This window comes from Chionomys nivalis, chromosome 8 (genome assembly GCF_950005125.1).
Source record: "Chionomys nivalis chromosome 8, mChiNiv1.1, whole genome shotgun sequence".
NCBI lineage: Eukaryota > Metazoa > Chordata > Mammalia > Rodentia > Cricetidae > Chionomys > Chionomys nivalis.
This window is the reverse complement of record NC_080093.1, coordinates 47,209,631-47,221,091: the sequence shown is the minus strand read 5'-3', so window position 1 is coordinate 47,221,091 and position 11,461 is coordinate 47,209,631. Positions and strand designations below refer to the sequence as shown.

At 49.3% G+C, this 11,461-nt stretch overlaps 1 protein-coding gene across 2 annotated transcripts; it reads left to right on the top strand.

The window, feature by feature from the left end:
* Nucleotides 1-322: 322 nt before the first annotated feature.
* Mta2 (metastasis associated 1 family member 2) lies at nt 323-10,178 on the top strand. 2 transcript variants are annotated; one of them, XM_057778975.1, is made up of 18 exons: nt 323-762; nt 2,108-2,175; nt 2,638-2,731; nt 4,174-4,291; nt 4,419-4,482; nt 4,622-4,739; nt 5,148-5,250; nt 5,691-5,790; nt 5,904-6,092; nt 6,180-6,254; nt 6,358-6,416; nt 6,677-6,774; nt 6,885-7,024; nt 7,420-7,648; nt 8,296-8,385; nt 8,825-8,943; nt 9,048-9,196; nt 9,395-10,178. In XM_057778975.1, the coding sequence occupies exons 1-18, from the start codon at nt 735-737 to the stop codon at nt 9,558-9,560; spliced, it is 2,007 nt and encodes a 668-aa protein (XP_057634958.1). In that variant the 5' UTR covers nt 323-734; the 3' UTR covers nt 9,561-10,178. The 2 variants fall into 2 exon arrangements, with proteins under 2 accessions (XP_057634958.1, XP_057634960.1); XM_057778977.1 differs by lacking the exon at nt 323-762 and adding an exon at nt 1,054-1,073.
* Nucleotides 10,179-11,461: the final 1,283 nt, after the last annotated feature.

Here is an 11,461-nt window from a genome sequence, read left to right as displayed (position 1 = left end):
CAGTGGGTTGGTATAAAAGAAAAAAGTGCAGGGCGGGAAGGGAAAAAAAACGGAGCTCGGACCAAATATGCAAATAACAGGCAAAGCGGCTTGCAAATAACCTCAAGAAGCGCGAGAGAGCGCGGGCGCCTTTGAGACCACTGTCGGAGCTACAGCAGCGACCCACAGAACAAAGAGTTAAATTCGGCTCCCTACCGCCCTCGGGGGCGGGGTCGAGCTGCAACGGAAATAACCGAGCGCGGGGCCGCGGCTGAGCGAAAGGAGCCGAGTTCCTTCCGGAAGTGGCCGATCTGCGGGGTCTTGCTCTCCGACCTGAGCCGAGCGCTGGGCCTTGTTCTCCGTATCGGCCGAAGGTGTTCCGGAAGGAGGCGAACCCGGACGCGGGCAGGGCAAACCTTCCCAGAGGCTGGCACCACTCGACGTCTGCTGGGACTCGGTGAGGACGCTAGGAGCCGGAATTTGACTCCGGTCAGGCAGGAACCGAGTTCGTTCCGGAAGAAGCCGATTAGACCGGCGCCGGCCTCGGTGTCCCGGGCGTAGTGTAGCAGCGTCGTTGTTGTGCGAACAGTGATGAGCCGCGACGGCTGAGCGAGCAGAAGTGCCGGCTGCGCGGGTCCCATCGACACTTCCGCGAAGCGTCAGCCCCGCACTGGGGGCATCGTCTAGAGCCAAGCTTTGCCCCCGCAAGCCTCCCGGACCTCTTTGTGCGGCCGGAGGCGGCGGCGGGAACGGCCATGGCGGCTAACATGTACCGGGTGGGAGGTGAGTACTCCGGGCGGAAGAGGTTGTGGTCGGGACCAGGGAGACTCGGTGTCCGCAGGCGCGGGGGAGCCACATCTGGGGTCGTACGGGCCGCAGAGCCGACCGGAACCGGAACCGAGACCTATGGTTCCGCGGCGGCGCCGCTACCGGGAGCTTGCTTACAGCCGGAACACTGCTCTGAACCTGCGACAGGACCCCCGGGCGGGAAGTGGGCTTGGCTTGGAAGGGGCCCGAGTGACGGCGGGGCCCGCTGCGGGGGAGTCAGTCGCGCAAGGGTTTTCTTTTCTTTGGCGGCTTGCGTGTTCAAAAAGGTGGGGCCTGGAGTGGAGTGAACAATTTACTCAATTCTCCGACACAGGGGTGCAGCTCCAATGCAGAGTTGTGTGGACTCCAGGGAAATCCTTGTTCTCCTCTCTGTCTGTCTGTCTGTCTCTCTCTTTTTTTTTGCTTTTTCGGAATTACTCTCTGTTACATCTCTGGAACTCACTTTGTAAGACCAGGTTGACCTCGAGCTCTGCTTCTTGAGTGCTGGAATTAAAGGTGTGTGTCACCAAGCCCAGTCTCTTGTTCTCATCTCTTAACTCTAACTTTTTGAGTGAGAATCTGACTTTAGAACTAGGTGTTAGGGCTGGAGAGATGGCTCAGCAGTTAAGAGCACTAGCTGTTCTTCCAGAGGAGCCGACTTCAATTCTCATCACCCACATGGCAGCTCACAACTGTCTGTAACTCCAGTTCCAGGGCTTATGACATTATCACACAAACATACATGCAGGCCAAACACCAATGAACATAATAAATTATAATAAATTATACATATAATATATATTATAACCCTGTCTTGAAAAACCAAAAAAGAAAAAGCCAAAAAAAAAAAAAAAAAAACCCAAGAAACCCCCAAAACACCAAAAATCTAGGTGTTGCAAGGATGGGAGTAAAACTTTTCTTTTTGTTTGTTTTTGTTTTTTTCTGAGACAAGGTCTCTGTGTAACCCTGGCTGTCTTGGAACTCATGCAGTAGCCTAGGGTTGGCCTCGAACTCACTGGGGTCCACCTGCCCCTGCCTTCCCCCCCTGGAATTAAAGGCCTGTGCAACCTTCGGCTGGCTAATTTCTTTGTGTTTTTTTCTCCCTTTTTTCCTTTTGCCTCCCAAGTGCTGGGATTAAAGATTTGTGCCCCCATTGCCCACAAGCCCTGCCCAGCTAATACTTATTTGGGGCTTTTCCTCTTGCACATCTCCGCATCTCTACCTAGCATTTTGTCTTTTTTTGGTCCACACAGATCTACTTCCTCTTCCGGGTGCTCTGGTTTTCTTCTCTGATCTCGTTTTCCCCCACCCTCTTCCACAGATTACGTCTATTTTGAGAACTCCTCCAGCAATCCTTACCTGGTTAGACGGATTGAGGAGCTGAACAAGGTGAGTGGCGCAGAAACTCCTCCCATCACAGCCTTCTCTATCTTCTGGAGTCTTTACCAGTGAAAGGGAGACCCTACCAGGCATAGAGCTTATCCAGGTGAACATTCATTCAGTGTATGGAGGAAGGCTGCCAAGAGCTTATGGCAGCTTTATTATTCTCACATCTGGGGTAGGGGAGAAGGAATTTTGTCTATTTTATTTATTTTTTTCTTTTCCTTAAATATACAGGGTCTCTCTATTATGCAGTCTTGGCTGCCTGGAACTTACTATGTAGACTAGACTGACCTTAAACTCTTGGAGACTCATCTCATTGGTCCTGGACTTGTCTTTGAATTTTAAGTGTTTATTGCTAAGTTTTTGGTCTCTTCTGTATAGGCACTTGGAGATATAGTACACTGTTGTTAGTGCCCCTCCACTTTCAAATGACCAATTTTCATTGCCCTGTTTTTCTTCCTCCTTTAGACTGCAAACGGAAATGTGGAAGCAAAGGTTGTCTGTCTCTTCCGGCGAAGGGATATTTCTAGTAGCCTCAACAGCCTGGCCGACAGCAATGCTAGTGAGTCTTCATTCCTCCCCCTCTCCCCTTCCCCAGGATCTGAGGACTAGACATGTTCCTGCAGGTGCTTCCCCTGGTAACATGCCCAAGGCAGGGTGTGAGTTTGGGGGTGGGAAGTGCCTGGTCTGTAGAGGGAGGCCTGTTGTTACATGCTGGGCTGGAAGCAGTGTGGGGAGACCATGATAAGGAAAGCCAGAATGTGGCTTATGTGTGTGAGAGGAGAGATATTTCGATAGGGAATGAAAAAAACTTTAGAGAGGCGAGGCACGTGGTGACGTTTTGGGCACTTGGGGACAGTGGTTAGTGAGTGATGGTCAAGGTGAAGAGGAAGATACTGTTTTGAGAAGCCTGCATAATAGTGGGGGAGGGTTATGCTGTAGTCTAAGAGGCCCCGCCAAAGCCAAAACAGGAGACTTGAGAAACTAGGAGAAGACAGGAAAGATCTCTTGAATTTTTCTCCTGTTTCCCTCTCTATTCCAATTAGCATCTGCCTTACTTTTTGCTTTGTCTGCATTCTCTTTATGCATTTTATCTTCTAATTTTTTTCATTTAGATTTAACTTTTCCCCCTTTTTTTCTAAATTTTTCTCTTTTGAGGCTTTAGTCATGAAAGGGTTAATGAGCTAGGCCTACCAAGTTTCCTGGCCCCTTGGGGTTTCCAGCCCCATCTGGCAGGGGCTGACCTTGGCTTTGTCCAATCAGAAGGGGTGAGGGGTGTGGTTCTCCTTGCCCTAGCCCTGAGTTTCCTAGTACACACTAGGGAGAGGTGGAGTCTACTACACAGAGACACAGACCCCCACCCCACTTGCTGTCTTACACCCAGTTCTTCCGGGAAACAGTGTACCAAGTGCGTAAGTTTTTTTATCCCCACCCACTTTGTTTGGCACTTAGCCAGGTTAACTGTTTCCACCAAGATTTCAGTGCAAGCTGCTGCCTCTTGAGGAAGGCGTTGGCACTGGTTTGAGCGGTGCTTTTCTTGAAAGCCCCATAAACTATTATTAACCAAGTAGAAAGAGAAGAAGAGTTAGGTTGCATGTGATGTTTCAGACACAGCAGAGAGTCCTGAAGTATGAGGAGGAACTGGTAAATAAACCCTATGCGCTGTTCTTACATCTTAACTGGATTCTAGGACCTTAGGCTGGTTGAGCCAGAAAGAGCTGAATGTGACGTGCATATCGCGACTGTGTTTGTGCTTTATGAGGCATGTCAGTATTGGCAGCTAGGTTTGGGGTGCATTTCTGTGGCATTCTTATTCAGTTCTCCCCTTGATGAGGCATAAGGCCAAAAGGGACAGCCTGGTAGGGTAAGGGCAAACTGTCTGAGGAAAGTGAGACACAGCAGCTGAGGCAGGGTGTCATTTACCTGGACTGCCTTGTCACTCCAGAGTACTTCTTTCCCAATTAGTCTCTGACTTTGTTCCTTCTTTCTTAATATTTATTTTAGGGGAGTTTGAGGAGGAATCAAAGCAGCCAGGGGTCTCAGAGCAGCAGAGACATCAACTAAAGCACCGAGAGCTTTTTCTTTCTCGGCAGTTTGAATCATTACCAGCCACCCACATAAGGTATAGAAGGATCAGGGTCCCTGTGGCCTGTGTGCCCTTCTTTAGAAGATGGAGAGAAGGGGTGGTGTATTGGAGATGATAGACAGAAAGTATGTGTACTCATTCAGTACTTTCTGGCATGTCTTAGGGGGAAGTGCAGTGTAACTCTCTTGAACGAAACAGATATCTTGAACCAGTATCTGGAAAAGGAGGTAAGGAGGTATTGTGAAAAGAGGGAGGGGAGGGGATGTTGCCCTCTAGGGTTGATAGAGCTCCCAGCTGGGGAATCTGGATGGACTTCACTGTCTACGTGGATTCCTGCTCACCAGCCTCCTCTCTCCTCATTTTTAGGACTGCTTTTTTTACTCACTGGTATTTGACCCTGTGCAGAAGACACTTCTAGCTGATCAAGGGGAGATCAGAGTTGGTTGCAAATTCCAAGCTGAGATTCCAGATCGCTTGGCAGAGGGTAAGCAACAGTGCTTGAACATAAGTTTCTATGAATCACATGACCTGGGTGTCTGTACAATCTGCTAGGTTTTCTGTTGTGAGCCTGACAGAATGGGACTTAGGAACCTGAAAGAGACAAATGGGCACAACTGGGAGGGGAATCCTGAGGCTCGATATGGCTGATAGAAGCAGGTGGATCTCTATGAGTTTGAGGTCAGCCTGGTCTACGGAACGAATTCTGGGACAGCCAAGGCTACTTAGAGAAAACCTGTCATGGGAAAACAACAACAAAAAAGAAAAGAAAAAGGGAAAAAAAAGGTGGGGTGGTGTAGAGTCCAAGCAGAGAAGCAGAGTCTTTGAGAGTGAATAAAGATGAGTTCTTTCCCTCTCTCTCCCTCCCTGCTGATGCTGCTGCTTGGTTCCTCAGGCGAATCGGATAATCGAAACCAACAGAAGATGGAGATGAAAGTCTGGGATCCAGACAACCCTCTCACAGATCGGCAGATTGATCAGTTTCTCGTGGTGGCTCGGTGAGGGTGGGTGGATCAGGAAGATGGGCTGGGGAGGAATGAACCCAGTTCTGAGGCTCATCTGTTTAAAAGTGGGCTGGCTGTGTTAGCCGGGGCGGCCGTGGCGCCTGCCTTTAATCCCAGCAGAGGGAGGCAGAGCGAGGCAGAGCAAGGCAGAGGGAGGCAGAGCGAGGCAGAGGGAGGCAGAGGGAGGCAGAGGGAGGCGGATCTCTGAGTTCAAGGCCAGCCTGGTCTTCAGAGCGAGTTCCAGGACAGGTTCCAAAGCTACAGTGAAACCCTGTCTCGAAAAACTAAAAACATAAAATAAAATAAAAAAGTGGTGGGCTTTGTTTTGGGTCTGGGTGATGTTTTTTTTTTTTTTGTTTGTTTTGTTTTCTCTGTAGTTCCTGAACCTGCTTGAACTTTTTTCTTCCCTTCTTGACTTGTCACTCTTTCCTCAGAGCTGTGGGAACCTTCGCGAGAGCGCTAGACTGCAGCAGCTCCATTCGGCAGCCGAGCTTGCACATGAGTGCGGCTGCTGCGTCCCGAGATATCACCCTGGTGAGCACAAGTTGGTGTTAGCAGAGCACATGGGCAGGAGGGGAGGGAGTCGTGAAGAAGTAGGAGTCCTTAAAGAGCAGCAAGTCACCACCTTTGTTCTCTGTTTTTGGTAGTTCCATGCTATGGACACATTACAGAGGAATGGCTATGACTTGGCCAAGGCCATGTCAACCCTGGTGCCACAGGGGGGCCCAGTGCTCTGTCGCGATGAGATGGAGGAGTGGTCTGCTTCTGAAGCCATGCTGTTTGAAGAGGCTCTGGAGAAGTATGGGAAGGATTTCAATGATATCCGCCAGGACTTTGTAAGTGAATAGGACTAGAAAAGATGAGAACAGGGAGTCAGGACCTAGGGCCAGATGCCATCTCATCCTGTTTGCTGTTCTTCTTAGCTCCCCTGGAAGTCACTTGCAAGCATAGTCCAGTTTTACTACATGTGGAAAACCACAGATCGGTATATTCAGCAGGTATGGGTTAGTGCTGGGAGGCGGGCCAGAGGCCACCTGCTTACCTCTGCCTTTTGGTTTGTTTGGTTTCACCTGGATCTCTTTCGATTTTCCCTTCTAACAGAAAAGATTGAAAGCTGCTGAAGCGGACAGCAAATTGAAACAGGTCTACATCCCCACCTAGTAAGTGTGGCATGGCAGGGAGGGGAGAATGTCTCCTTCCTCTCCCAGTTTGTGTTTTCCTTAGTGGTTGGGGGTGAGCAGGAGGCAGAAGCAAATTGTAGAAGCTGTAGCTCAGTGCTAAGCATGGGCTTATTATGCACAAGGTCCTAGGTTCAGTCCCCAGCATTCCAGAGAGAGTAAGTGGGGTGGTAGGAGAGAGAGGACAGACAGAAGTGAGTTATTTCCTTAATCAGCTTCTACGTTCTTATTTCCTTCCTTAGTACGAAGCCAAACCCTAACCAGATCATTTCTGTGGGTTCAAAACCTGGCATGAATGGGGCTGGATTCCAGAAAGGCCTGACGTGTGAAAGCTGCCACAGTGAGTTTCAAGGAGGGACGGGATGCTGGGGTTGGGTGGCCTAGGAATTTGAGGAGCTCTGGTAGTTTGTTTCCTGCCAGCACATTAACCCTGTCTCTGTGCTCCCGTAGCCACACAGTCTGCCCAGTGGTATGCCTGGGGCCCACCTAACATGCAGTGCCGCCTTTGTGCTTCCTGTTGGATTTACTGGAAGAAGTATGGGGGACTGAAGACCCCAACCCAGCTTGAAGGGGCTGCTCGGGGTACCACAGTAAGAATCACTGGGTAGGAGCTGGGTGTGGTGACTAAGGCAGGTAGGTGTCTGAGTTTGAGGCCAGCCTGGTGTATATAGTAAGTTCCAAGTCAGCCCGGGCTGCATAGTCGACGCTGTCTTAACAAACAAATAGAAAGAAACCACTGTAAGAACAGGTAGGGGATGGGGAGAGTGGTGGTCATACAGATGTGAGCTTTAGGCAAAGATCAGAAAACTTCATGCCTTACACGGAGACAGTCAAATGGGCAGGGGCACTTGCAAGGGTTGGGGAGCCAGGAAGGTTGGGTAGAGTGTCAGTAAAGAGATCAGATCAGTTTGTTGTCTGTGGGAAATGGAGGCAAGAACTGCAGTGTTGACTTTCCATTTCTCTTTTTCATATGTCATTACTCCAGGAACCACACTCAAGAGGTCATTTATCCAGACCCGAAGCTCAAAGTCTTTCCCCCTACACAACCAGCGCTAATCGGGCTAAGTTGCTGGCTAAGAACAGGCAAACTTTCTTGCTCCAGACCACAAAACTGACTCGTCTTGCCAGACGGATGTGCAGAGACCTGTTACAGCCAAGAAGGGCTGCCCGGAGACCCTACGCGCCTATCAATGCCAACGCCATCAAGGCAGAGTGTAAGGACTGGTGTGGCAGAGTACTAACGGTTGAGTTCAGAGTTGCTCTGGCCAAAGAGAGACTGTTGTTTAATGACAATAGGGATAGTAGACCACGGAGGGTGTTTAATAGATAAGATTTAACTCTTGCTGGGCAATGGTGGCACACACCTTTAATCCTAGCACTCAGAAGGCAGAGGCAGATCTCTGAGTTTGAGGCCAGTCTGGTCTACAGAGCAAGTTCCAGGACAGGCTCTGAAGCTACACAGAGAAACCCTGTCTCAACACCAGAAAAAAAAAAGAAAAGAAAAAGAAAAGATTTAACTCTTGGCCCTAGAAGAGGCCTGAATAGTTAAGTTCCTTCAGAAGTTTTGATTTGCCATGCCTGGTGGTGCATGCCTAGAATATAAGCACTTGGAGGCTGAGATAGGCTAAAACTACCTATCAGACTGCTCTGTGTAATGAGCTCTAGACCAGCCTGAATTACATAGTAGGACCCTGTTTCAAGTAGGCTAAGCATTGTGATACATTCCTAGAACCCAAGCACTGGGGAAGCAGAGTCAAGAGAATGATGACAAGTTCTAGACCAGCCAGGGCTACACAGCAAGACCATTTCCAACAGCCAGAACAAAACTGCAGACTGTCCAGAGGCTTTTGTCTTTCTCCAGGCTCTATCCGACTTCCCAAGGCTGCCAAGACGCCACTGAAAATTCACCCTTTGGTGCGACTGCCCTTGGCAACCATCGTTAAAGATCTAGGTATGGGATGGGAACCACACTGTATCCATCTACTGGTGGGTGGGAAGTGGTGTCAGCTGCCAGTCATTTTCCTATCCAAGAGCCTTTTCTTCCCCCTGAGTTTTCCTTTCCTACTGAGAAGAAACTATGTGTAAGCCTTTTTTTTTTTTTTTTTTTTTTTTGGTAGTGGTGCTGTAGATCAAAACCCAGAACCTCATGTATTCTGGGCAAGTGTTTTACTTTTGAGCCCCATTACTGGCACAGTTAACGACTTTTCTTAATTATTTTGTGATCTGAAAAGATTCTCAATGTCATTTTTGAAATATGAGTAAGTAGTTTGATAGGCCTTTTCCTCCACTACAGGCGGCCAGGGTAGAGTGGGAAGAGAGAATGGTAAGGGAAGTACATAGACAAGAGAAGGTATGAACATTTTCTGTTTCATCCCCCTCCACCCTGGCAGTGGCCCAGGCACCTCTGAAACCAAAAACACCTCGGGGCACCAAGACGCCAATCAACAGAAACCAACTGACCCAGAACCGAGGCCTGGGGGGCATTCTGGTGAAACGTTCCTATGAGACTGTAAGTTGACAGGAGGTTGGGAAAGCTGAATAGGGTGGGCTTTTGTTTCTGATAGGAGTCTGAGGGAGGCCACACTTTCATTATGTTGCCCCATCCTTTTCCAGATGGCAGGGGCAGGGGTCCCCTTCTCTGCCAATGGAAGGCCTCTGGCCTCAGGGATTCGTTCAAGCACACAGCCAGCAGCCAAGCGGCAGAAACTAAACCCTGCTGATGCTCCCAATCCTGTGGTATTTGTGGCCACAAAAGATACCAGGTAGGGAGGGAATCCACTGTGGGAGGGGCTGAGAGACTGATAATCCAAGTTGGGGGCCATTAGAAGTAGGGGTATCTGAGAAAGATAGGTGCAGAAAAGAATGTGGGTACCAGAATTGAAGAAGGCATTGTGGAGTCTTACCTGTGTGTCTCGGTGCTCATAAAGCCTCTCCCTGTTTCGGTTGCTCTTTTTGACCAGGGCTTTAAGGAAGGCTCTAACTCATCTGGAAATGCGCCGAGCTGCCCGGAGGCCCAACCTACCGTTGAAGGTGAAGCCAACACTGATGGCAGTTCGGCCCCCTGTTCCTCTGCCAGCAGCCTCACATCCTGCCAGCACCAATGAGCCCATTGTTCTGGAGGATTGAGCATTTTGGGGAGGGAGGTGGGATGAAAGGTAGAGGGGTGGGTGCCCAGGGCATACAAACCTCAAGGAGGGAGGGAGGGTTGAAGCTGGTTGTGTGTGGCCTTGGAGGGGTTGGACGCCCTCTGGAGTGACTGCCAGTAACTCCTCCTTTTTGGGCTTCTCCCTGCCTGTGGCGGAGAAGCCTCCAGAAACTTGCCTATGTGTGTACCTACCCTATTTGGGGGTTGGGATCCACAGCTTGTTTGGACAGCTGGGGTAGGGGAGGGTTTTTTAATTTTTTAAAAATTTTTACCTCCCTTTGTAAAAGGGATGGAGGAGGGGAAGAGTAAACATATCAGGTGGTGGTACCTGGCAGGGGAAGGGGAAGTGCACTGCCATGTCTGTCTTTTTTTCTTTGTTTTCTAATTGGGGGTTTCTCTTACTGTCCGGTGTCCGGACTTTCCTAATTAAGAGTTTGAGGGCCCTAAGCTGGCATCAACCCCAGGCCATGCTCACTCTTTTTTCCTCCCGTTCCCCCCTCTGCCTTTTATATGCCAATTCTCAGAAATAAAGATCTTTTGTCCGTTTTTTAACCTCGGATTCTGTAATTGGTTCTTATAGTGCTGAATAAAAAGCTGTTTTCTTCAGCTCCTCGGGCTCAGCTGTTCTCTGCTGCTGGTGTGTGTGTGTGTGTGTTCAGGGTGTCTTTGAGAGGGAAAATAGAGGACAAAGGACAATGAAAGAGGTACAGATGGTGCTTGTTCTCGGAACAGCCTTTGAGACTTGCAGCGAGACTGGGAGGTGGTCCATGCCAGCTATCCTTCTTGTGGGAGTCTAGCGTCTCCCAGTGGGGCTGCAGCACAAGCAGCGTCTTGGTCTAGATTCACTCAAGGCTCTCTAATGGCTCTGAAGGCTCACAGAAGGGTGTGAGAATGTCTTCCTGTTAGCCTTTTGGTGCTGAGGAATTGATCCTAGGGCCTGATGTGAGCTAGTCGAGTGTTCTGCTACTGAGCTCCCTACATCCTCAGCCCTTCCTTCACTTCCCTTTAGGCATTCGAGGAAAGCTAGCAGCCATGGTCAGATGCATCTCACCAGCTGGGCAGCGTTGACACATGTCTTTAATCCCAGCACTTGGGAGGCAGAGGCAGGCAGACCTCTTTAAATTCAAGGCCAACCTGGTCTACAGAAGGAGTCCCAGGAGGATAGCTAGGGCTACACAGAGAAGCCCTGCCTTTTTTTTTTTTAATTATTTATTTATTATGTGTACAATATTCTGTCTGTGTGTCTGCCTGCAGGCCAGAAGAGAGCATACAGATCGCATTTCAGATGGTTGTGAGCCATCATGTGGTTGCTGGGAATTGAACTCAGGACCTTTGGAAGAGCAGGCACTGCTCTTAACCACTGAGCCATCTCTCCAGCCCTTTTTTAAAGATTTATTTATTATGTATACAACATTCTACTTCGATGTATGCCCGCACCAGATTTCAGTACAGATGATTGTAAGCCACCATGTGGTTGCTGGGAATTGAACTCAGGACCTCTGGAAGAGCAGCCAGTGCTCTTAACCTCTCCAGCCCCGAGAAGCCCTGTCTTGAAAACAAAAAAAGATTCATCCCGCCTTAGTCGTTGTGGGTGTGTTACTGCAGGACTTTACAGTTCAAACAGTGATGTGCATATATACGAATTGCCGCTTCAGGGTTCGTACACCCAGTGTTCGCACCTGCCCCACCTGTAGAGTGTGTTTTTGGTTTGGTCTGCTCTTTTGGTTTGGTGTTAAGGATCAGATACCTGAGCAGGGTCCTTAGAACAGTTGGAAAGTTCAATCAATTCTCCTTAAACACTTTAGAGATAGAAGGGCCTCATTATGACTCAGGCAAGGTCACAGACTGGTTTCCTGCCCAAGTCCACTGTTCTAATAATCAA

What these genes read in the sequence shown, in the direction of transcription:
- Mta2 (XM_057778975.1), top strand. Translation starts at nt 735, where the DNA reads ATGGCGGCTAACATGTACCGGGTGGGAG. An exon ending in TTACCAGCCACCCACATAAG is followed by an intron (nt 4,292 to 4,418) that starts GTATAGAAGGAT and finishes GGCATGTCTTAG; the next exon opens with GGGGAAGTGCAGTGTAACTC. An exon ending in CAGGTCTACATCCCCACCTA is followed by an intron (nt 6,417 to 6,676) that starts GTAAGTGTGGCA and finishes TTCCTTCCTTAG; the next exon opens with TACGAAGCCAAACCCTAACC.